The 25,219-nt window shown below is 41.1% G+C and overlaps 1 protein-coding gene across 5 annotated transcripts in view; it reads left to right on the forward strand.

The window, feature by feature from the left end:
- Positions 1 to 25,219, forward strand: part of NBEA (neurobeachin) — an 858,254-nt gene that overhangs the window by 309,575 nt on the left and 523,460 nt on the right. For all 5 annotated transcript variants that reach the window (XM_048847621.2, XM_048847613.2, XM_048847638.2 and 2 more), the window contains 5 exons: positions 2,710 to 2,789; positions 3,741 to 3,803; positions 3,912 to 4,009; positions 7,338 to 7,430; positions 15,075 to 15,183. In XM_048847621.2, coding sequence (XP_048703578.1) covers positions 2,710 to 2,789; positions 3,741 to 3,803; positions 3,912 to 4,009; positions 7,338 to 7,430; positions 15,075 to 15,183 — 443 coding nt within the window. The remainder of the gene's footprint in view (positions 1 to 2,709; positions 2,790 to 3,740; positions 3,804 to 3,911; positions 4,010 to 7,337; positions 7,431 to 15,074; positions 15,184 to 25,219) is intronic.

Here is a 25,219-nt window from a genome sequence, read left to right on the forward strand (position 1 = left end):
GACCTGAGGTAACCCCTTCCCCGCTTATAGGAAAATGGTCCTTTATCATTCTAAGGCTAACATATCTGCCTTCCACCACTCTCTTGCACCCCTGCCTTGTGAGCCCTTCCTCCCAGCCATTGTCCCCCTGTATACCTGGAGCCAGCTGTGAGATCTGCAGCTGGTTCACTTTCGAACCATGCTGAGGGCACATACGTATGCACTCATGCTCCACACTCTCCATATCCTCACCCTTGTGTCCCACCCCAATACTAAGTGGAGGAACCTATTGCCATCTGTTGTGGGTAAGGAACCCGAGTGGGCTAGTCTGTATTCCAGCCTGGTCCCACGGCCTGCCGAGGATGTACATGGCATGTACCTGGCGCGGTTCATCTCTATACCCAATGCCTGTTCCTTTTGCTGCATGAGCGAGACCCTGGCACACGCCTACCTTGAGCGCGCCTGGTTGCCCCCCCTTTTCCGGCTCCTCTGGGAACTGCTTTTGCGGTTCTGGCTGCACTTCTCCCCCCCAGCTTCTAATTTATGCACACCCCATCCATGGCCCCATGAAATTGCGAGACCTCTTCGTCAACCTCCTGCTAACGACGGCCTAAGTGGTAGTCTATAACACCTCGGAGAGCATGTTGGCTGAGGGGATGGTCTGTGACTGTGGGGCCTATTTCCGTTTCTCTCTCCATTCACGTATCTGGACAATGTTCCTCTGGACCGTGTCTGCTGGCTTCCTTGACATCTCTGAGGAGCAGTGGGCGCAGTCCGGGGTTCTCTGCTCAGTGTCCCGTTCAGGTTCTGTACCTTTGACCTTCACACCTGTCCTTGTTTTCTCTTTTGTTGTCCCCCATATTTATTTGAGTCCCAGCCTCAGTAGCTCCTCCCCTTAGGCTGCAGAAGGAGCTGTTAGCTGCAGGCAGGCTTGCACCCGCTCACTTCCTGGAACCAAACAGAACCACTCTCTTGCAGTTGCCTAGCCTGACTTTGACCCGATCTGTTTTGGATAGGAACAGTTTCTGTTCTGTTTGTATCATGCCTACCACAGAGCCTTAGCCTCTCGGCAACCAGAATACCAATAATAAGTAGCAGTAAACTGTGGAAGGAGGGAATGTTTTTTTCAGTGTTTGGCCTATAACCTGACCGCAAACAGAGTTTTGATCATCGTCTGCTAAAACATTGAATGGCTCACCCACATCTCTAGGTATGTTAACAGGTATTGGAACATAAATATGAAGCTAATCTTTCTATGAGTAGGTTCCCAGTACCTGTTAGTTTGGGACACCTTCCTGCAAATCACTCCTTAAAATCTGTTTTTCCTAGAAATTCTTCCTGTCTTTTTCTTCTCCTCAGTATCACACCCTTGGCTGTCTCCCATGATTTAAGTTTTGTTTTGAGGTTCTTTCATTATAATCTCTCAAGGGGAGGTTCAGTGCCTTAGTGTAGACTTTGGAGAGAATACTGCTTCCACAGTGTGGAGAAGTAGACTAGCACTACTCCGCCAGTGGAACTCATGTGGGTTGACATGGAGAGGCATGAGGAGATGCATATATCTGAAGTAATTAGGGGTATGCTTTCTGTCCATAATGATGCAAGTACATAGCATATAGCATTGTAGGACCTTTTGGCTCGGAGCACAGTATCACTGTAATAATTCATGCGTCTGTTGATGTAGTTTCAGGCTACTACCTTGAAATCCAAATTCATCTCGGCATTTTATGTGGGAAGAGGTCAGTTGCATGATAGCATAAAACATTCACGTGTATAAAAATGTTTTTCTCTTTTTAAAAGGCTGCTTCTTTTGGGTTGGATCTAATAACAATGTGCATATCTTCAAATATCCTGTGTAAGGCCGAGACTATATTTCAGACAAAGACCTCAGAGACTAGAAAATGTGCTTCACCGTGGTTCTTAATAATGTTTTATCCATGAAATGGGACAGAAATATAGCCACTGAAATAAAGAATGTTGTTTTGTGCAAGTTAAATTGTTCCTGAAAAAGTAAACTAGGCTATTTTATTTATACCACACAAATTGTGTGCTAGGCATCACCAAAAAGATGGGAAAGATGCAAGGGAGTTTTCCAATTTAACATACAATAAATTAGTATAGGAGAAGAATGGGGAATCAAAAAGAAGAAAGGACAAATGAATAGACAGTGATGTTTATTGCATCTTATTGTTAACCTCCATTGAGTTTTTTAGATTTCTTTTTTATAGTCTGTTGTTCGAATGGAGAAATACTGGTTATAAACTATTGTAGACAATGTATTTTTAGGTGGCATGGATCTATTATTTTATTGAGCTGCAATTTCTCTTTGATTATGTAGGATTAGTCTTTCATGCAAGTAATGCCATAATCAGGTTAGAATTTTTTTTAAAAAATCCTTCTGTATAGTGTTCCATCCAACTGGTATAACTTTGATGGCTTAGTTATTGTTAGCCCATAATAGATTTTCATTGCCTAACATTTGATGTTTCTGTGTCTCTGTAAAAACTGTCATTAGTTTTTCATTGAAAAGGAAACATAATCACATAAGGAATTTTGGTTATACATAATATAATTCTGAAATGTTTATATGTTATCATTTGCAGATACTAACTTTCATGTAGTTAGTACAGTACTCAATATACTGCAAGAAATGCAATCCTTTGAAAATGCTGCTGGCAGTAAGAGCAGGCACATATAGTACATTTAAAAGGTGGTGTTTTTTATTTCTTCCAGAGGGTCCTCGACCATCACAGAAAGAAATCATATCACTCCGAGCATTTATGCTTCTGTTTTTGAAACAGCTTATATTGAAGGTAAAATAATCTTATTTGAGAATGTTAGCAATTTAATAAATGTAACAAACTCAAAGGCCCAAGGTAGATATTTGATAGTTTCTAATGAAGCACTTGATACATAATTCCTGGCAATTTTTTTGACTAAACCTGATTAATGTTAACATTGGTCTGTGCCAATAATACTTCTAAAAACAAACAAACAATCCCCTTCTCCCCCCCCCCCCCCAAAAAAAAAAAAACCTCGGACCTACCCTGAATGCAATGAATGTTTAAGATATTTCATATCAGTCATACTACACTGCTTTTATATCTATTTTAACACATTTTTAGACCAAAAAGGTATAGACTCCTAACCTGCTGCTATAGAGTCCTTTAAAGCATTTGGGCCAGTTTCTCTACTCTGCCAAACTGTGGTAGAGATCTAATTGGTACAAAAAGGGGAGGGGTCAGTCAGGAAGTTAGCTACAGCTTCTTGATTCTCTATCTGGCCCTGGTACAACTTAGAGTAGTCTTTGAGTGCTCTTGTGTGTCCCAGATGACACATTGTAAGCAGTGGATCATCCGTCATTTGAGAATAACCAGGGTGCAGGGTTCAGTGTGTTCTGCCCACACCCCTTCTCTCATTCTTTCTTTCTCCAGATATGCTCCTTTTTTCGGGAACTGTTGGAATGGGCTGTAGCTGGCAATGCTAGCTTTGTCTGCTGTAGATTTCCCCCAACACTACAAATCCCGTGTAGTGGGGACAGGGACAAATCTGTCTCTTTTGCACTGTCCAAGTGGTAGATGGGGTAGAGGAGAGGAGAGAATCTAGCCCTCTGACTTTAGCTGGTACTTCATTCATAAGATATTTCTAGGCATTGTTAGTTTTTAATGGTATCCTATGTTAGAGAGACTTTGTAGGCAATAGGTTTCTTAGTCAGAGTGTGAAGAATGTAAGCTCTCTCTGAAGAAATATCCATTCTTTTTTAGGATAGAGGAGTCAAGGAAGATGAGCTGCAGAGTATATTAAATTACTTATTAACAATGCATGAGGTAGGTTTCTATAATTACTTATCTTTTACTGTAATCAATTGTACCAACTTTATGGAAAGCATTCAATTAAGAATATTTTGTAAAAAGATTTTGATGCTTGTCACACAGGATGAAAATATTCATGATGTGCTGCAGTTGCTAGTGGCTCTAATGTCAGAACATCCAGCATCTATGATACCTGCATTTGATCAAAGAAACGGGATACGGTAAGAAGGAGAAATGACAGCATACTTCTGAAACTAATCTCCCTCCAACCTGCTTCCTTTCCCACATACATAAAAAGTGCAATTGCTTGCTTTTGGAGTACAAATACATTTATGGAATATACTAAATCTAGCATTTTATTCTTTCAAAATATGAAAGCTTTTATAACATGTCATGGGGAGATTTAAATGGAAATATTTCAGCTGGGCTCCTGTTTATAAAACTAGACATGCTTGGGGATAAATTATTTTTTTTATTTGCAATTCGATCTGGAATATAATGTGCCATTCTCAAGGTACACTGAAAAATTCAGATATGGGTATGAAGGTTCCCTTTTCTTTTAACTGTTACAGGAGACTATTTTTAGCCATTTTTATAAACATTTTTCTGAGTTAAACTTATATTCATATTCTCTCCACAAGCTGAAAAATGTTGTCTCTACAGTACATATGTATGTTTGTCAGTAATTTATAATTGAGTACAATAAGAGAAACAGTGCTATCTTGACATTTTCCTATATCTAATATAGTAACAAAAAAGGTCAATATTTTAACACAATAAATGTGTTTTAATGTGGATTCTTTGTCTTGTGATATTCTGAAAAATAATTTCAATATGACTGAGATACTGTGTAGAAAAACCAGCTACTAACCTGCACATCATCTGTTTTTTTATAATAGTTTAGTCAAACAATGTCTTAAAAATATTAAAATCTTCCTGGAAGTCTTTATATTCAAAACTGTTTAATTAGCAATGCCAATCAAAATCAAGAGGTGGGATCCATCTAGCTATTGCTAGCAGAATTTAGTTTTCTGTCATACTTTTGTTCATCTGTGATTTGTTCAGTATTTGTTTCTGGCTCTATTCCAACACTTTTCTAAGAGGAGGCCCCTTATATGGTGAAGGGCCAATTGCTGAGCTGGAGGAGTTAAGTCATCTTAAATACCAAAGAGAAATGGTGATTTATGGAAAGGAGAGATGGGAAAAGAGTAAGGGGAGTAACTGGTGAACATAACATGGTTTAGGTAACCTGCTCCTCTTCCCCTGGAGGCCCCACCCCCTAGCTGAAGCCAGAGCAAGGCAGTGATAAGAGCCGCCCAGGGAGCCACAGGCCACTGTGGGGAGACCTGAGCCCTCTACCTGCCCTAGGCGTAAGGTTGCCAATTTTGGTTGGAAATATTCCTGGAGGTTTCATCACATGATAATCTTTAATTAAACATTCATCTTTAATTCCTGGAGACTCCAAGTTGATCCTGGAGGATTGGCAACCCTACTTGGGTGGCACAGTCTGGGGGTGGGGACATGGGCTGGAGGCTGCTCTCAGGCACCCCAGTCCCTCCTCAGGGCAGGTGGAGGGTCTGGGGTTCCCCACTGGGACCCGGATTCCCTGGGCAGCTCTTAATATGGCCCATCTCTGGCTTCTGGCCTGGCTAGGGGGTGGGAACTCAGGGAGAAGAGAAGGAGCATGGGCAGGGCCATGGATAGGGGCCAGGCCTCGTGGTGAGGGGGGGCTAAGGCCCCCCTCACCAGGAAGAGGCTGCCACCACCGTCAGGGGCTGCACTTTGCAGCTGTGGAGCTGTCCTGCTGAGAAGCGCAGCCCCTGTCAGCGCCACTCCTGCCTGCCTGAGGCTTGCAGTTTGGGGGGCAGTGCAGCCCCCGTCCCCCAAACTGCGCTCATGTTTATAAGGTGGGCTGGCATGGCCCTCCAACTTTTAAAAGTGGGGGGCTGCTTCTGGCACCCCTGGCATAGATTGAATACATGTAGACTTTCATAAGGCATTTGACTTGGTACTATACAGCATTCTGCTTTTTTTTTTTAAATTATGTAACATTGATTAAGAACAGCTAAATGACAGATTTCAAAAAAATAATTAATTGAGGAATCATCATTGGTGTTTCTCGGGTGGTTCTGCAGGGAGCACTACTAGGCCTGACACTATTCAGCATTTTCTTCAATGATATGGAAGTAGATATAAAGTCATTGGTGGTGAGATTTCTAGATGACACAAAGCTTGGCAGGGGGGTAAATAATAATGAGAGCAGTCATACAGAGCAATCTGGATCATTTGGTAACCTGGGCCCATTCAAAAAAATGTGTTTTAATACAGACAAATGCTAGGTCATATATCTAGGGGGATAATGCACACTGTGCCTACAGAATGTATTCTGGAAAGCAGTGACTGAAAAGGATTTAGGAGTCACAGTGGATAAGCGACTCACCATGAGTTCCCCAGTGTAATGCTGTGGTGAAAAAGGCTAATGCAATCCTTGGATCAGGGTAGTTAGGAATAGGGATGTGACTTTACCTCTGAATAAGACATTAGTAATAACAATTTTAGAATACTGTATTCTGTTGAAATACTGGAGAGGGTGCAGTAAAGAGCCACAAAAATTATTCAAGGGCCTGAAAGTGAGTGACTTGCAGCTCAATCTGTATGGTTTCTCCTAGAGGGGACTGAGAAGTGACTTAGTGTACAAGTACCTTCAAAGGGAGAAAATACCAGCTACTTAATGAGCTCTTTAATCTAGCAGAGAAAGGCATAACAAGAACCAATGGAAGCTGAAGCCAGACAAATTCATATTAGAAATAAGGAACAAATGTTTAAAGTCAGGGTGGAGGCTGTGGTTGTCTCGGGGAAGGGGCAGGGCCACTGTGGCTCAGGTGTCCAGTGGCGGGTTGGCGACAGCACCAGGGAAGACTAATTATACCCACTGCCCATGGCAGAAACCATTAAAAAATAAATAAAAAAGGCTTCCAGGGTGGGAGAGTGAGTGTCAAGTGTTGGTAGGAGGGGAGAGGAGTGCTCTGTAGTTTCCTGCTGTGTCATAAAACTCCTGAACCTGGCTTTGGCTAACTTAAAGGCCTAATTGTGGAATTAACCACCCATCTTGAACACAGCAAAACTGTCAAACTGCTCAAGGACTGTAGAATGTTTTTTTGTTTTTGTTCCAAGTGGGACTTTGGCTGAAGGAAGCAACCCTGAGTCTGTGGAACCTTGGATTAGGTTGAAGGAGGTCTTGTTCGTTTTTCTCCATTTGGACCAATAGTCAAAGGAAGAAGCCTTTTGACTGTTTAATTTCATTTGGTTGAAACTGAAATTATTTCCCCTCCATTTTGGGACCTACCTTAAAGGGACCATGACCACAATCCACGAGCATAGCTTGTGATCCCACCATAATACTGCCTTTCACTCATATATGTATGTTCCTTTCTTAGCTTTTCTTACTATTTTATTGTTTAGTTTCACAGTACTATGAATGATTCTGTGGAAATGGCTGGTGGTAAACTGAGAGAATATGCTGACTGATTTTTTTTTTTTTCATTTTAGAGTCATTTATAAATTACTGGCTTCCAAAAGTGAAAGTATCTGGGTGCAGGCTCTGAAGGTACTGGGATATTTTCTCAAACACCTGGGTCACAAGTAAGTGTACTGTCTGAAGTAGTGGCATAAAATGATTATAATTTGTTTTCTTTTTTGTAATATTCACTTTAAAATACAAAACATGACCCTAGAAAGTGCTTAGAATGCATCAAATGCAGTGTCTATGATGACTAATTTGCAGATTCTGTTGTTTTTATAGATACACAGTGAGGAAAAATACCTAATTTTCAGATTAATTTCTTACTAAATAGTAATTTCAAAAGGTAGAAAACATTGTCTGGTAAAATGTAATTGATTGTGATAATAAGTCGTAAACCAAAATTGCTTTAGAAAACAAAACAAAAAAACCCAGTAATGCTGTTTATAAACTAAATGTATTGTTCTCATAAGGCCGTACATCTCTGAAAGTGCAATAGATATGAAATTCAATGTTTTATGGATCATTAAAGATTGTTGGTCAGTCATTTGCATTTTCAGTTGCATTAGGAGTAAACATCTGGGAGGAACTACATCAAAACATTTTTAAATGATGATAGAAATAAATAAAATTGAAGAATAATAAAACATTCTCATAAAAATATTAGTTATCACTGTGCTATACAAATACAGAAGGAACAGCAAATGAAGTATGTAAATGGTGATAAAAATTAAATGCAGAAGTAAGATGTAGAAAGTGAAATAAGTGAAATTTAGAATGAGTCGGTGCCATGTAGACAGATTTTGTTTAGTTTCCCAAATGCTATTTTGACAAGCCCCAAATTATTTCTAATGTGCTATTATGTGGTAATTTACATTTTCAAAATAATGTTCATACACTGAATAATTAATCCTCAACACCCTGCAAGGTTAAATAAATTATTAATCCCTGTTTACAGATGATGATACTGCGCTAGAGGTTAAATGACATGCATGGAGTTACACATATGCATCAGTGACAGAACCAGCATGAGAACTCAGGAGTATCTGGTAGCAAACCCTCTGCTCAGTGATCTAGGCTACCCTGCCTCCCTAATTTCATTCAAGTAGCTACAACCATATTGATGGCACGATTATAGTAGGTATGGTAGAGTAGCATCAAGGAAAACTGTATGACACAGCAGAGCCAAGCACTTAATCATTTGGAAAGTAAAATCTGTATATACAATAGGTAATTTTTACCTAGCTTATTGTGCTTCATACATGACTCACAAAATGCTTTAGATTTTGATCTGGATAACCTAAAAAGAAAAAAAACCAAGGTATGCTTTTCTAGGATAATTTTGATTTAAATTAAAAAGGCCAATGATTATGACAAGAATATATACTCTTTTTTTTCTTGGAGTGAGAATGTTATCTGGCTTCACTTTTCAGTATTACCTGAAATTTCAGGGTAGTGATTTAGGAAGAATATAAGAGGGAATTTTATTAATAAATGTGGGATGCAGGGATAAGAATTTTAGCTCAACTTGATGATTAATTCTGACACTTTAGAGATGGTGATTGGCCTAGTTAAACAATTGAGTTATGAGAAGAAAAAACATTTTGAATAAAGAGTGTTTCTAAGATTTCTGTCCCTGGGAAAAGTAAAAGTCTAATTTAAGGAAATCTGCTGTGGAATAAGACACATAACAGGTAGTATGTTTTACACAAAAGCTGAGTCTTTCATAGTGTTCGATAGTAGGAAGTTAGGATCTGATGAGGAGCTGACATGAATAAGAAAAGTAGATAGATAGGGACTTTGAGTTGATGGACATGTAATTTGGAGAGACATCCAAGGCTGAAACTAACAATATGATATTCCAGAAAGAGAATGTAGATGAAGAAGAAAAATAATGATCAACTCCATGATGAAGAGGCTTCATGCCTTCATCAGAAATGAGGAAGTGGTTAGAAAAGTAGGAATCAATCTAGGACAGGATATTTGTAGACACTGTTTTTTCCTGAGGGCTCTAGGATTGAATGATTAATAAAGTACACCCACTTAACTGAGAAATGGTTAGTTGTGGAAAAGATGCCTAAATGGAATTTTTCTCAAGGGATTTATAAGTCCAAATTGCTGTTGATAATCGTATTTTGTATTTCTAATTTGCATTCCACCTGAGGATCTCAAAGTGTTTTAAAAATATTAGTGGCTAAAACCTCAAAACACTTGTGTTACACAGGAGTTATTTCCAATTTAAAAATGGGTAAAGAGGCCTGAAGCAGTTGTGATTTGTCCAATAACCATATTGTGACCAGTCTAGTGAATTGACTACAAAATTGTCCTTCTGCTAATAAATCAATGGCAAGCTCTGTTGCTTCCCAGGAACACTATAGGACAGTGATTCTCAAACTTTTGTACTGGTGACCGCTTTCGCATAGCAAGCCTCTGAGTGCAACCCCCCTTATAAATTAAAAAGTTTTTTATATATTTAACACCCTTATAAATGCTGAAGGCAAAGCGGTGTTTGGGGTGGAGGCTGACAGCTTGTGACCCCCCATGTAATAGCATCATGACCCCCTAAGGGGTCCCGACCCTCAGTTTGAGAACCCCTGCTATATGTAATGAAGGGTGGGATTTTCAAAAGTGCCTAAAGGAGTTCTTCCACTGAAAATGTTGGTTGCCTAAACCCCTGAGGCTCTTTGGAGAATCCAGCCAATTATGGCTGCATCAGTAGGGACTCCATAGTTAAATACAAATCAGCACATCGTTAGAGAAGAAATAAAATCCCTTCTGTTTTGCACTTTAGTTACTGAATTTGCTTTCCAAATTTGATGCCATAACTCTTCATAAAAGAATTTTATGTTAATTTTTTAGTGAATCTTTACAGCTGAAATATTGTAAAATGCTACCATTTTGAAATTTGTCCTGTTCATATCACATTTTGGGCATTTGAACAGCTAAAAACCCACAGTCCTTATAAACGCCAAACCACACACATGCATACCTGTGCGTGTCTATCTGATTTTTTTTCTGATATCTTGGACTTGGACCACTTCTGAAGTTTTAAAACTAAACAGTTATTCTCTGGTAAAGAATAATTGTTGTGAGTAGTGCAATGATTAGCCAGAAGAACTGCTGAGTTCTGTCAATCAAGTCATTTTTTCTGACACTGCAAGCTTGATTCACCAGCCACAATCTGCATGTACCTCTAGTGAGCTAGGGAGGAAGTCTGGGCAGGGAAGAGACTTGGGGGGACTAAAGAGTTTGGAGAAATAGGATTTATTAGAGATTTTTTGAGACCCAAGGGCAAAGCGACTTGTGTGTAATATGAGCCCTGAGCTAGAGAGAATTATGGCTTTGCTGAAGCCTAGGGTGGAGGGGAGCCACTCCAGCTTTCTGGCCCATCAAGGCAATAGTGCCGTGGGGAGATCTTGTACAGCCTCAGTACAGACGTGCTTGACTTTCCCCACACACAGTCTTGATCTCTTCCTCCACCAACCAAAAGCCTTTATCCCACCCCCTCCCCCCACTCACAACCACATTTTCTGTTTATATGGTACACTATGAAACAGTACCATTGAGAGGAAAGAGGAGGAGGAGGAGGTGGTGAGCAGATCTATGTGGGGGATTTGGATGGGTGAGATTGTGGGGGACAGGGAGGAGCAGGTCTGTGTTATGGGAGCATGGAGATAAAGTGAAATTTGCACTAAGTTGCTGGTAGTAGGAGAAGATAGAGAGGTGGTTTGTCTAAACATGTAGACTTAACTGTCACCATAAAATACACCTATGTTTATGCATACATTGACTTTAACTCTGTAATTTTTAAGTACAGAAATAACTTTAGAATAATCTCTAACATAAGTCACTCATTCTCATACATTTTTCCTAAACATTACAGAAAAGTGACACTATTTGCAGTTCTACACACACCAGTACAAAACCACATATGAAGCTACACACAATGTAACTTACAAAAGCTGCATCAATATTAATAATTAAAACACATAAACATAAAGCTATTTAACATTGCAGTAGTTCGTAGGTGTCCATTGGCTCTTTAGTAGAAGAGTCAAGATAGCTGATGCTGAGCAGGGGAACTAATGGATGAGTGGAGTGTAGATGATATGTTGAGTGGCTTAATTGATTTTTTCCTCCCTATTTATGTTTTTTGTTGGTTGGCTATTCTAACTGCCTTAATACAAAGTCAACAAAGCTGTGTGTTGCCTCTCCCCCCCGTTGTATTTACTTGATTTTTGTTTTTGTACAGAATATATGTTAAGAGAATGTTCACTTGCACATTTAAGCACAAGTCAGGAAATTTCAAAATTAAAGGTGCACACATTGCCATAAATATGTCCCCTTGTGTGTGCATACCACAATAGTTAAATTTTATGAAAACATACGGTTTCTCAAATACATTGTCTCAAGCATGTAAGATGACCATATTTGCAGTTGGGACATTGAATGGGCTGGTACTGGGGTGGTACTGAGAATTTTCTTTCTCAGGTGCTTGGCTGGTGAGTCTTGCTCACATGCTCAGGGTCTAATTTATCACCATATTCAGGCTCAGGAAGGAAATCCCCAAAAGTCAGATTGGCAGTGATCTTAGGGGTGTTCATCTTCCTCTGCATCATGGGGCATGAGTCACTTGTGAAGATCCTTTAGGTATATGTTACTACATTAATTCCATGCCACTGCAGAGGCTTCAAGAATTGATGCACCTCAGTCCCTGTTCTCGCCTGTGGCACAGAATAATTTAGTCTCTTGTAATATTTTGGTCTAATTTTAGTTGTTGGGCTTGGTTGGATAGTGTTTAATGGCCTGTGACATAGAGCACTGGTCCCCAAACTGTGGGGTGAGCTCCGCTAAGGGGCACAGAGGAACACTCAGGGGGTGTGAGGCAGGGCCCGGGCCAATGCCCATTAGGGGCAGGGAGGGACACCCAGTTCCAGCCCCACTCCACCCCCAGACGAGCCCTGCCCCCAACCCCATTCAGCCCCCAGTCCTGCTCCGCCTCCAGACCAGATCCGTCCCCTGCCCCACTCCACACCCAACCCCACTCTGGCCCATGCCCCAGCTCCACTCTGCCCCCAGACCAGATCTGCCATCATTCCCTCTCTGCCTCCAGACCAGTTCTGTCCCCAGCTCCACCTTCAGCCCAAGCTCTGCTACTGAGGAAGCTTTGGCTGTGCAGTAATTGAGGTGAGGGGCATGGACAGATTCCGTTAACGGTAAAGGAGGGCGCACCACTGCTAGAGATGAGATCAGAGTAGATGACCTGGTTGTCCCCTCTGGCCTTAAATTCTGTGGCACAAGTGTGGTAACCTGTAATATTTTTCTTCCTTACACTAATTTCATACCCCCAGTGATCCAGTGTACCTTTAAAATGTTGGGGTCTAAATTAGCTGTTATCACTCAAGAAAGAGATCTTGGAATCATTATGGATAGTTTTCTGCAAACATCCACTCAATGTGCAGCGGCAGTCAAAAAGGTGAAGAGAATGTTGGCCATCATTAAGAAAGGGATAGATAATAAGACAGTAAACATCATATTGCCTCTCTATAAATCCATGGTACGCCCACATCTTGAATACTGTGAGCAGATGTGGTTGCCCCATCTCCATGACTGGGACTCTTCAGTTAGGAAAAGAGATGACTAAGGGGAGGGTGGGATATGATGAACGTTTATAAAATCATGACTGGTCTAGAGCAAGTAAATAAGGAAGTGTTATTTACTCCTCATAACACAAGAACTAGGGGTCACCAAATGAAATTCATAGGCAGCAGGTTTAAAACAAACAAAAGGAAGTATTTCTTCACACAACACACAGTCAAACTGTGGAACTCCTTGCCAGAGGATGTTGTGAAGGCTAAAACTATAACAGTGTTCAAAAAGAACTAAATAATTTAATGGAAGATGGGTCCATCAATGACTATTAGCCAGGATGGGCAGGTCTGGTGTCCCTAGCCTCTGTTTGCCAGAAGTGACGGGCTGAATCACTTGGTGGTTATCTTTCTGTTCATTCCCTCTGGGGCACCTGGCATTGGCCACTGTCAGAAGACAGGATACTGGGCGAGATGGACCTTTGGTCTGACCCAGTATGACCGTTCTCATCAAATTTCTATGCAAGTTTTCCTTTGTAAGATAGGTGCTCACAAAACTTCTTAAAATGCCTTGGTACTATACATTTTCTTTCAATGAGCAGCAAATCCTTCCTTGGGAGCAGTGTTAGTGAGAAGTCAGTTAACTATGAAGCCAATATTGCTTTGAACATATGTAGTATATATAAGCCAGTAAGTTTTCACTATTATTCTTTTGTATCCTCAATCTGTAGTATGTTACATACACCTGTATTGTGTTCATATAAATGGCTCATGAACTCCTTGCTATGTACAGAACAGTACATAGTACTACAAGATGCTACGCATGTATTTAAGTTGTTGAAAATTGTATTATATATTATTATTTCAGAAATACTGTGGTATGTAACTATGAAACTAAAGACTGAACTGTAATGAATATACACAAGAGGCAGAGATAAGATTGCATTTCCTGACTCTCTAATGGTTAACCATGCAACTTTAATATTTTATCTGTGGCTTTTTTTAAAGAAATTTTAAAAAAAGTCTGAAAAAAATAACAAAAGCGTGCTATGTTATATTTATTCTCATCTCTCTTGCGAAAATTGACAGAAATATCTGTGAATTTAATAAATTAGAGATATTTGGCTATATACCACCAGAACACTTTGTCCAACTTGCCTTTGTAGCTCCATAGAGGAAAGTCATGAAAACTTTTCTATTCTAAGCATTTTAGATATGACCACTAGCACTCTTTATCCATTATATATTGTTTTAATCCATATTGTACCTATTCTTCCATATAGATTGTAAATGCTTCTGGATAGGGAGTTTGCACTTCATTTTCCATATTTTTTTCTTAAAGCACTGTGTAGTTTTATGGCACTATACAATAAGTACTGTGCATATTTATGGTGCTATATACATGTTTAAACAGAATACAATTTGGGGGATTGGCTGAATTTCCCTGATGTTTTATTTGGGAACCAGAGCTTCTTCCTTCTCTACTTTTAAGGTATAGTTTGTTCTGACTTGTGTTACAATATGCTAAAACAGTATTCCACTCAGCTGGAATTTCACAACTCTTCAGAATTTTGTATTGCTCATACTGGACTTTTTTAACAGTAATATATGAGAACTGTTTTATTGTCTGTATGAAAGAAAGCCGTGCACAGAGACTGACAATGGTAATAAAACCCATAAATGTTAAAGTACCTTTCTTGGAAGACATATGGAAGCACAACACTGAGTCCTGTGAGGGAAAGGCAGTACTTCATGTTGCTCATCAGTCACCCATCTGTCCAATGTAGGGACATCCTTGACAGATTTGGTGGGGGAGGGGTACAGCCTAGTCTGTCTGTCCTCTACCAAAGAAAGGTGTCTGTGATGAACATCTTTGAGGGCAAGAAGGTTTACAGGTGGTTACATACAGGAACACATCCTGCATATAAAACTACATTCTCACAACCATTAAGTATGGCCAGAACAACTTAAATGAATGTTCAGAAATAGCTTAAAGTAATAGCCAACATTACATGCTTAAAGAAATAATAAACAGTTTAAAGCATAGATATTATAAAGTCTAAAGTTTGATGTAAAATGTTTTTGATAGCATGAAAAAAATGTTACTTCTCTGGTTTTGCAGTTACTTATAATCTTCAATCCGTTTTACGTTTTGTATTTTTATGTTCTTTCCTCCAGACGAAAGGTTGAAATCATGCATACCCATAGTCTTTTCACTCTTCTCGGAGAGAGGTTGATGCTGCATACAAACACTGTGACTGTTACAACATATAACACACTTTATGAGGTACCAATTACTTAAACATGCAAATAATATTTATTGCAAAAAATATGTATGATTAGAAAAATGTTTATATGAATCTGTATTTAAAAGATCCCAATCTTCAGGTCACTATGACTATATTAAAATCTGAAATTTTAAAAGATCCTCTCTGAATCAAGCAAGTACTTATCATGTTTGTTTAGATTTTTTTCATAAGCACTGTTATAATTTTTGCAACTTGTCTGTAAAGCTTTACATACGCCTATGGCATTATAGATGGAGCTAGAAATGATCTTTTATTTAGATTGTTAAAAATTTTCCTTTATAAAAGAAACCTTTGAGAGCTCTAAAACCTGTTTTTGCAGCAGTCTTTTGAAATTCAGTGGGAGAAATCCCTGGGGCTATTGCCTTTTTTTCTGGGACCCACCAAATGACCCCAGGGGTCCATACCCTTCGTTGGTGGCAACATAGAGTATAGGAACCTCGCAACTCCTGGTACTGGGCCTCCGGGAACAAATTGTATGGTGAATTACAATCGGATAATGAGTTAGGTGGTGTATGGGACTGCTGCGTCATTTGCTTTAGAAGTTGTAAGGTATGTACAGAATGAGGCAAAGAATTTCAGGAAGAGAAAGGTTGCTGTTGTGGTTGCGGGTGACTGTGACTTGAGAGGGCTCAATTGTCACTCTGCATATGTCACAGAGTTGTATATGATGAGCAATCCAGTTAAACGAAGTTTTGGCAAACTAATTGTGTATTCCTAATTTTTGGAGTGCACAATTTGAAACACCTTGATTTTTCAGAAGTGCTGAACGCTCACAGCTGCAGTTGAATTCGGAGCAGTGTATGCTCATCTCCTCTGGCAGTAAGACAAAGTGATCTGGAGGAATGAGCACAAAGCTGGGAGTGAGGAGTTCTTCTTTGAGTGCCTATGTGTATTCCACTGTAGGTAGGCATGCGGTCCAAGAATTCCTGTGAGTAGTGTCTGTTGGTCTGTGCCTGTGTCCCTGCTCCCTTTGTGCTCTACACCCAGGTTATAAGGGGCAAGGCAGGGCAGACCATCCACCTCTTCAGTTCCTTCTTACCACCTCAAAGCCTGAGTCAGAAACCTCCAGTGTCCCAAGCTGATCCCTTCTCTTCTTCCTGTAAATATTTAAAGTTTTAAATTATTCTTAGTTTTTCTTGTTAGTGTTTTGATCTTGTTGACCAGTTTTAGACTCCAAACCCTGTGCTCCCAAAATGGTATTTTGAGGATGCCCAAGAGTCTGGGCTACAAAAATTGCATTTTCTGCCCCCGCTTCTTTTTGGTGAGCAATGATTATTAGTGGTGCCTCTTCTCCACCAAATTCAATTTTTGACACTCCTTTCCCAGCCTAATTCACCAGGCACTAGAACTTCAACCTCACAAACATGTTATAGAGCAGGCAATGAATCCCCATTCATACCCAGGCCAGGGAGACCTTCCTGAACATTGGCCAGTGTCAGCAGGGAGCAAGATCCCTAGTTCTATGTCTGACTCTGGAACTGAGTGGGATGAGCCCTTTGTCTGGCCCCCTCATGGGCGTAAGAGACACTCTTACAAACATAAAAACAGATCCCCTCATAGACTATCTAAGGGGAGAGACCTGCCTCGACTCTGTCCAAGTCAGGTGAGCCCTCATGCTCAAGCCATAAGAAATTAGGTCCTCCTAAGCTGCATGAGCATGTTCAAAAGACTCATAGGAGTGAAAGTCCTTCAGTAGCAACCTCCACATTGACTCAGAGGCTGACTTTGGTGCTACCTAAAATGAAACACTGAGACCCAAAAGATTGGGAACTGCTGGTACTGTCAAAGATCATGAGTTGATTACCTGAATTATTTTATCACTGTCCATACAAGCCACCTTGCAAACAACAAAAGATGCATCTTCCACTTCAGCTGTGGCTACCCAGCCTCACCCTCCAACCAAGAGATATTTTTAACATGACACCAGAGATGTCATCTCTGCCTATTACCAAGATTCATTGGGGAACAACTAGCAAAATTTTCCCAAAACTGGGCAGTGAGAACAACAGACAAGTACATGCTGGATATCCATTACATCTGTACCATAGAGTTTCTCTGCCCCCCTCCTCCACAACCTCTTCCCTGTCCCTTCTCAGGGACCCAGTCTCATAAGGCTGTTCTCCTTCACGAGGTACAATCTCTTCTCCAACGAGGAGCAATACAGCAGATACCCCCTCAATATTGAGGGAAATGGTTCTATTCAAACTATTTCTTCATTCCCAAGAAGAAAAAAGGCTCGTGACCCATTCTCAACCTGTGTCAATTTCAAAAACTGAAATTCCACATGGGTACATTAGCATCAATAATACCATCCCTACAAAAAGGCACATGATTCATGGCTCTTAATATGAAACAGATATGCTTTCATTGTGATTATTCATCCCTCTCACAGATGGTTCCTCAGCTTTGTGGTGGGCCCACACAACTATCAATACAGGGTGCTTCCATTCGGGCTCACTACAGCTCCCAGAATCTTCACAAAAGTGTTCTTCATAATAGCAGCTCAGCTGGGACAAGGCTGCTTCACTGTCTTCCCATACTTAGACAACTGGCTTCTAACCAGCCAGTCTCACCTGGAAGTTTTAATGTCAGCTTCATCACTGATGCACTTTCTAGTATCCCTGGTAATTTGTAAGCATGGAATAGTCTATCTTGACTCCAAAACAGGCCATAGACTTTATAAGATCGACACTGGATTCAGTCAAAGTGAGGGCATACCTCCCACAGATTTCACTCCGTGGGCACTGTGATAGACCTGGTTACTCACAAACTTCAGTGTGTAATGTACCTTACTCTCCAGGGCCATATCCCAGATTTAACCTTCATTGCCGGTAAGCTGGCTCCAAACGGTATGTACACCAAACACACACAGCATGAATACCATAGGGACAGTTCCTTCCAAGTGAGGGAATGGTGGAGGGATGCTGGACACGTGTGCATAAGAGTTCCATTTTTATCCCTCACATCCAACAAGATAATTACAAACCTCTCCCTGGTAGGATGGGGAGCTCACATAGACAATCACATGACACTAGGATCACTCTGGCAGCCAGAATGCACATCAATCTTCTGGAACTGAGAGCCCTACAACAAAGCATTCCTACCATTCACACAATCCCAGCACATCCTGATAATGTCGGACAACATAACTACTGTTTTCCATATAAATAAGAGGGAGAGACTGCTCTTTATAGAAGGGGTCAACTTATGGACCTACTGTATGCAGAACTACGTTAACCCTATCTACAGTGTATCTCCCAGACACCAAAAATGTGCTGGTGGACAGCCTCAGCAGGCGTTTTGCCACCTATCACAAGTGGGAATTACATGATTCAGTAATAAACAGCATCTTCACTCAATGGGAAACAGGAAAGGTAAAGTAAACTGCTCCAGTGAGCAATGGTCCTCTCCTACCTTGGACAAATCACTTCAGTTATGTCTTCTCTCCCATTGCACTATTATCTCTGGTTCTATTGAAACTTTGACAAGACAGGGCCTAAGTCATCCTCATTACCCTCAGATGGCCCAGGCAATTTTGCTTTCCACACCTCCTACAAATGTCATTCCCGTCCACTTAATATTCAAATCTTTTCAGATTTCTTGATCCAGAAAAATGGCATGGTCAGACATCACAACCCCAGTGCTTTCTTCTCATGGCTTGGTATTTGGATGGGCACTGAGCCTAGAACATTCCTGTTCTGAAGCTGTGAAAATTATTCTCATTAGTAACAGAAAAGACTCCACTGGAAAATGTAATCTAGCCAAGTGGAAACCTTCATCTGTCTGGGCCCAAAAAAACTATGTCTCCAGAGGCACTTGATATTCCCACAATTTTGGATTTTATTCTTATCCTCAAGATTATGGGCTTTTCCCTTAGCTCCCTGCAAATTCACTAGCAGTAATTAGTGTGTGTCACCTCCCAGTGGATGGTTCCTTGATATTTAGCACCCGATAACAGTCAGGTTGTTGAAAGCTGGTCAGAAACTTTCCAGCTGCGAAAAAACCAGTCCCCCAAGGGGAATCTTTCTTTAGTGCTTTCAGCACTCGCTAAACCTCCCATAACATAAAACTGCTAGCTCTGTGTTCCATTTCTTGCCTATCAGTGAGGGTTGCCTTCCTTGTTGCCATCACCTCAGCCAGAAGAGTAGGAGTACTAGGCTCCTTAATGGTGGATGCACCAAACACAATATTCCATAAGGATGTCTTGTGATTACTACACCCAAAATCCAGTCTTAAAATAGTTTCAGAAACCAGTCAATTCACTTGTGTTTTTCCCAAAGCCCCACGCCTCTAATGAGGTGTGTAGACTTCGTTCCCTCCACCTATGATGAGCATTGGCATTCTACCTGAAGAGAACAAAACATATTAGGACGTCACCTAGACTGTTCATTGCCATAGCAGAACAAGTATGAGGATAAGCCATGTCTTCTCACAGGACCTCTAGCTGTATCCTGCTTTCAGTTGACACAGCTTCCTCCCTCACATGGGTAAGAGCTCACTCTATAAGGGCTCAGGCAACCTCAATAGCATCACTTCAAGAGGTACCCTTTCTTGGTATTTGCAGAGCAGCTACATGGAGATCCATCCACACATTTATAAGACATTACACCTTAATCCAGGACTCTGCCACTGATGCATTCTTTGGGACATTAATCCTGCAAGCAGCTATACCACAAGCATCCTCCCATCCACCTCCTCTTTAAGTACTCCTTGTCAGTCACCCACAGAAGAATACACATAGGAACCACAACTCAAAGAAGAAAGGTAAGAAGTTACTTACCTTATTGTAATGAGTTCTTTTTGATGTGTGGTCCCTATTTGTATTCCACTACACACCCTCCTGCCCCTCTGCATCAGTTCATGACTGACTTCATAGTACAGAAGGAACTGGAGAGGTGGTCAGTCCGCCTCATCCCTTATTCCTTTGGTAAAGAGCATGAGGAGGTCAGGAGCACAGATCAATGGACGCTACTTGCAAATATTCTCCAGTCTCAGGTACATGGAGCACAAGTGTGCCCACAGTGGAATTCAGAAAGGGACCACTTATCTCAAGAACCTCTAGTTACATTAACATTACTTTCCTTTACTGAGTTCTAATCCTGGCTTTGCCAGTGATTCACAGTGTGGCCTCAGGAAAATCTCATTTTCTCAGTTTTCCCACTGTAAAATGAGAAATAATATGGAGTAATAATATGCAAGCTCTTTTCCGAGGGAGTGAGAGAAATATTCTGCAGTAGTTTTTTGGATCTGGCCAGAAAGCAAACCTCTTGAATTTACTTGCTTTTGAATTGCTAGTTATGGCCTTAAACACACACTCCTTTTATGAAGCCAGAAGGACTTACCAAATTGCTGATTCATCTTTTTGTGGTAAGCTGTCAGAAAAGTTTTCAGGTTGGCACAAAAAAACCCATGGTATGTTTCTGTACCATTGCAATGTAAATTTTAAAGTTTGATGGGATTAGCTATATCAATCTCCAATTAGAAAAAACGCAAGACAATTTGCTTAGGTTGAGACAGTTGAGTTGGGATAATTGAACTGTTGTGTCTCTCATGCTCAGTTAGATCTGTGTTTTAATACTACTAACTTTCTGTTCAGAGTTACAAGCATGCATCAGAAGAATAAGGGGCCGTAGATATGGAGTGTCTAAATGTGCTCAGTTCATGAAACATGATAGTTGACTTGAATCATTCTTATGATTTATAAATATGATATTGACCTTTGATGATCCTGACCACACACATTTTTGTCATAATTATAAGCTTCTGAAAGTAAGTGATGCTAAATGACCCAGTGAAGACTCTTGCTTACTATATAGCAGTGCCTACATTTCTTTGATAAAAGTTCAAAGTTGCAGGAGAGGCTGATCTAAAATAATTGAATGATTTTGTTTCAGATACTTTCAGGTACCATAATTGCATGTGATCAGAACTGAGATGAAAGGCTACATAATATGTAAAAGATATTTGCCCCAAGACTGTATTGTAAGCCTTTGAGACAGGGATTTTGTTCTGCTATCTCTTGTAAAGTGTCACATGCATTTGTGGTGTTTTCTAAATGACTGGTGATGATAAAAGGATTCTATGTAAACAAAGATATTAAATATTTACAACCGGAACAAGCTTGATTACCAGTTAACAAATGGGCTTGCCATGTTTTGAAATAGAATTTGGATCATTAGTGAACTGATAGTTTTAAGAGTGATATCTGCCCAAGTATGTTATGAATTCTCAAAACACAGAGGATATGTAAATACTATTTGAGCCTTGTTTTCTTCTTTGAGTGTTTGCATGTGTCCGTTATGCTGTGTGGGCATGTCTCATGTACCAGTGCTGGAGAGTCATCCCTAGCAGTACCAATAGGGGTGGCTTCATCCATCCCTGGCTCCTTGTGTTCAGGGAGAAAGACATAAAGGGCAAAGCTGCCCCACCCCTCCTTCAGTCGCTTCTGACTGTTTGTGGTCAGTAGCTGGAGGATTCAGAACAAAGTTGTGGGTACTTCAGCTTACTTTTTGTCCAGTGGTACTGTTCTTCATACATTGGACTTTTTTTTCCCTTTCTACTTTTTAATTTGTTTACATTTTTTCTTTTCTTCATTCTTCTAATCCGTGCCTTGCCTGGTACTGGTGGAGCCAATACCAAAGTCTCTGGGTTTCAAGCCTGATTCTGGTTGTTGAAAGCCAATGTCTGACAGTGACCTTCATTTGTGGTAACATGCTTCATTGAAGACCATCTAAGAGACAAGTGCTCAATCTGCTGGGGCTTAAATGCAGAATGAAAAAGCTGAAAGAGGAGCTCCTCAACTTTCCATATATTCCATATATTGTTATGGAAGTGGCTCTTTGTCTGGTATTCAAACCCCCTTGGTCATGGTGAGGGAGCTCATTCACAGCTCCTTCCGGGTGTGCTCCCTTGGCATTGCCAACAGAGAAAAGTCTTGGGAGATCCCCATTGCCAGTATTGCTCTTTTAAGATCTAAGGCAGAGAACAATCCAGGTCTCAGAAACATAAGAAAAAGTTGCCATCAGGTTCTTTGAGGTTCATGGTATGAGACTTCCTACAGAAGGTCAGTCTGGTACCAAGGGTAAAGCGCGCTCTTTGGCTTAATGCTCCCTGGTACCGGCTCACACTGACACCCATAGACCTGAGCCATTGACTCCAGTATCCTCCCCCCGGAGACCATCAAGACCAGTTACTACTTCGGCTGTGACAGTACATCAGCCCTCACTGATCACAGTGAGACAACCTCCTATACTGGTGTCAACAATTGTGGAGTCCTATATGGCAGCAAGAGACCTATTATGCCATTTGGTACTGCCATCACCATTGATTCAGGGTGAAGAAGCTATTCTGGCACAGTCACAGGTACCACACTTGTGTAGTCTGCTGTGGGCCCATCAACCTTAGGCATGTTAATACATTCATCTGCCTCCTCTGTGTCTCTGTTTAGACCTCTGGTAATGACTCCATATCTTTGCATGCTTCCAATAGTTAGGAAGCCTTTCATGCTCACACTGGCTTGTCTTCTGGATGAGGATCTGGAACTGGAAGTGTCCTCAGTGGTACCAGAGAATTTAAAGTCTACCAAGAGCTCCTCCGAAGAATACAAGTAGAGAGAGTTTGCATCCAGCTATGGTTGGAAAGGTAGCCCTACCTATAGATAAGGCCATCATGTGGCCTATTAAGACCCTGTTGCAAACCCTTTCGTCTGTTCCACTGGTGGTTAAATGAACGGATTACAAACACCAGTTTACATCCCGAGGTTTTGAGCAGTTTTACTTGCATGCTATTCCAGGCTCACTATTAGCTGCAGGAAATTACAGATATCAAGGCCAGGGACAAGGGTCTCCCCGCAGAAAAGGATGCAAAAACCCAAGATCTCTGCAGAAGATACCAAGATAGCTGCAGAAGTACAACAGATGATTGAGAGCCTCCCTTTAAAGGACTGTGCCTTATTCTCATCCAAAATGGATGAGGCATTACACACACTAAAGGACTCTAGAGCAGTCTTAAACTTCTTAGGTCTATACATCCAGGATACAAAGAGGACAAAATATCATCCTCAATATCAGTCAAGACAGCAATTCTAGTCCTATAGACAGCCTGACCATTCTACAGGCAAGCAAAACTCTTGGAGCAGGAGGCCTCCAGCTCCCATGACCTCAGTCACATCATCCAGCAGCCTCAAGTCTCAAAGCCCCCCTGTTTGATTCCTATGTTGATGACAGCAGCCTTAACTAGCCAGATTTTTCTGGCCCTTCTCCTCCCTTCAGGAACAGCTTATCACATTTCCTGCATGCTATCACCTCAAACAAGTGGGTATGAAGCATGGTGGAATTGGGACATTCTCTACAACTCTTTGTATCCTCTACTCCCGTGCCACTTTCCGGTCCCTTTTCAGGAACCATTCTCAAAAGCCTGTACTAATTCAAGAAGTGCAGACTCTAGGTTCTTCGGGAGCTGAAGAAGTGCCACTTCTTCTTCAGGGTGGGGATTCCCTCCCCCCCCCCCCCGGCCGATACTTTCTAATAACCAAAGCCAGAGGAGTCTCAGACCCTTCCTAGCCCTTTGGAGTCTAAACAGATACATCAAAAATATAAAGTTCCATATGGTGCCCCTTGCTCCTATTATTCCTCCCCTTGATTCAGGAGGCTGTTATGCTGAATTCAACTTATAGGATGCCTACTTTCGATGCGGCAAACCACCCTGGTCACAGGAGGTTCCTAAAGTGTGTGGAAGGAGAGGCTCATTAAGATTCACAGTTCTGCCCTTTGGTTTGTTGTTATCACTGAGGCTTTTCACCAAGTGCATGGCAGTAAATGCAGCCTACCCCTGCCAGACAGATGTCAGTGTGTACTCTTGCCTGGATGCTTGGTTGGTTTGGGGTTGTTCTGGGTACCAAGTAAAGTCCACTGTCTGTCAGACTATCTAACTGTTCAGCAACCTGCCCCTTAATGTAAACAAAGAGACATCAGTGTTATCACCTCTACAAATAATAAAGAGTTAATTGGAATGGTCTTAGTCTAGACCTCTGCCAGGTTCCACACTATTCAGGACCTCTTGTTACCATGACTCTTAAAACCCAAAGTTCTTGGTAATTATTACTCTGGGTGAGGTGATGGCAGTAAATAAATCAATGGAGACATGGCTGTCTGACCAGTAGGTGGCTAGCACAATCAGTACAATACAAGAGTGCTTTCACTTAAAGCTGCACTTTATTTTAGTCTCAAGCACTTACACTCGTCCACAACAGATTACTAAAACACCCCCAAAATCAATAATTACTGAAGTCTGGAGCGGTCTTTGAGTGGTACAATGACAGCCGTCCAATTGGCCAGTCTTTCAGCTGCTTTTGGAGACCCTAAGCTGTGTCTATGAAGTGTCCCTGAAGAGTCCACCTACCCCATACTTTCTCTCCTTATTTGTTTGGGTTAGTGTAACAATAACATGTCAATAAAAAAAACCCAACTTGTTAAGCAAACAATTTCTAAGTTTAAGCAAGAGGTTCCGTCAAGCCATTAATTAGACAGATGGGTTTTTGCAGAGCCCACATGTTTTGAGGACCCTGAGAAACAGATCCCAAAGGGAAGACATAGATAACCTTCCTTTTTTTTCTAAAATACATAACTCAGCAGTTTCAACAGAGGTCTTATCAGGAAGGACACAGGGCCAGCTCCCGCCTCTGCTCCTGGCTTCTTGCTAAGGCTACTGTACAAGCCCACTAAAGGCTTACTGACTTGGCTGCTTTGTCAATAATTATTGGTAGTGGTGCAGGCATTTTGCTGGTCCACCAACATCTCTTCATACACTGTGTGTGTCACTCAAGGATCAGTCACGAGCCACAGAGAGGAATTGCCTCAGGCTTCTAGGTCTCACAACTGCATGTGATCATATGTGATCCCTTATGCCAGGCTGCACCTCAGAGCAATGCAAGCTTGGCTTAAGTCAGTCTATCATCCTCATGTTCACCAACTTGACAAGCTTGTATACATCCTGGACAGAATGTTGTGATCTCTG

The sequence above is a fragment of the Caretta caretta genome, chromosome 1 (genome assembly GCF_965140235.1).
Source record: "Caretta caretta isolate rCarCar2 chromosome 1, rCarCar1.hap1, whole genome shotgun sequence".
NCBI lineage: Eukaryota > Metazoa > Chordata > Testudines > Cheloniidae > Caretta > Caretta caretta.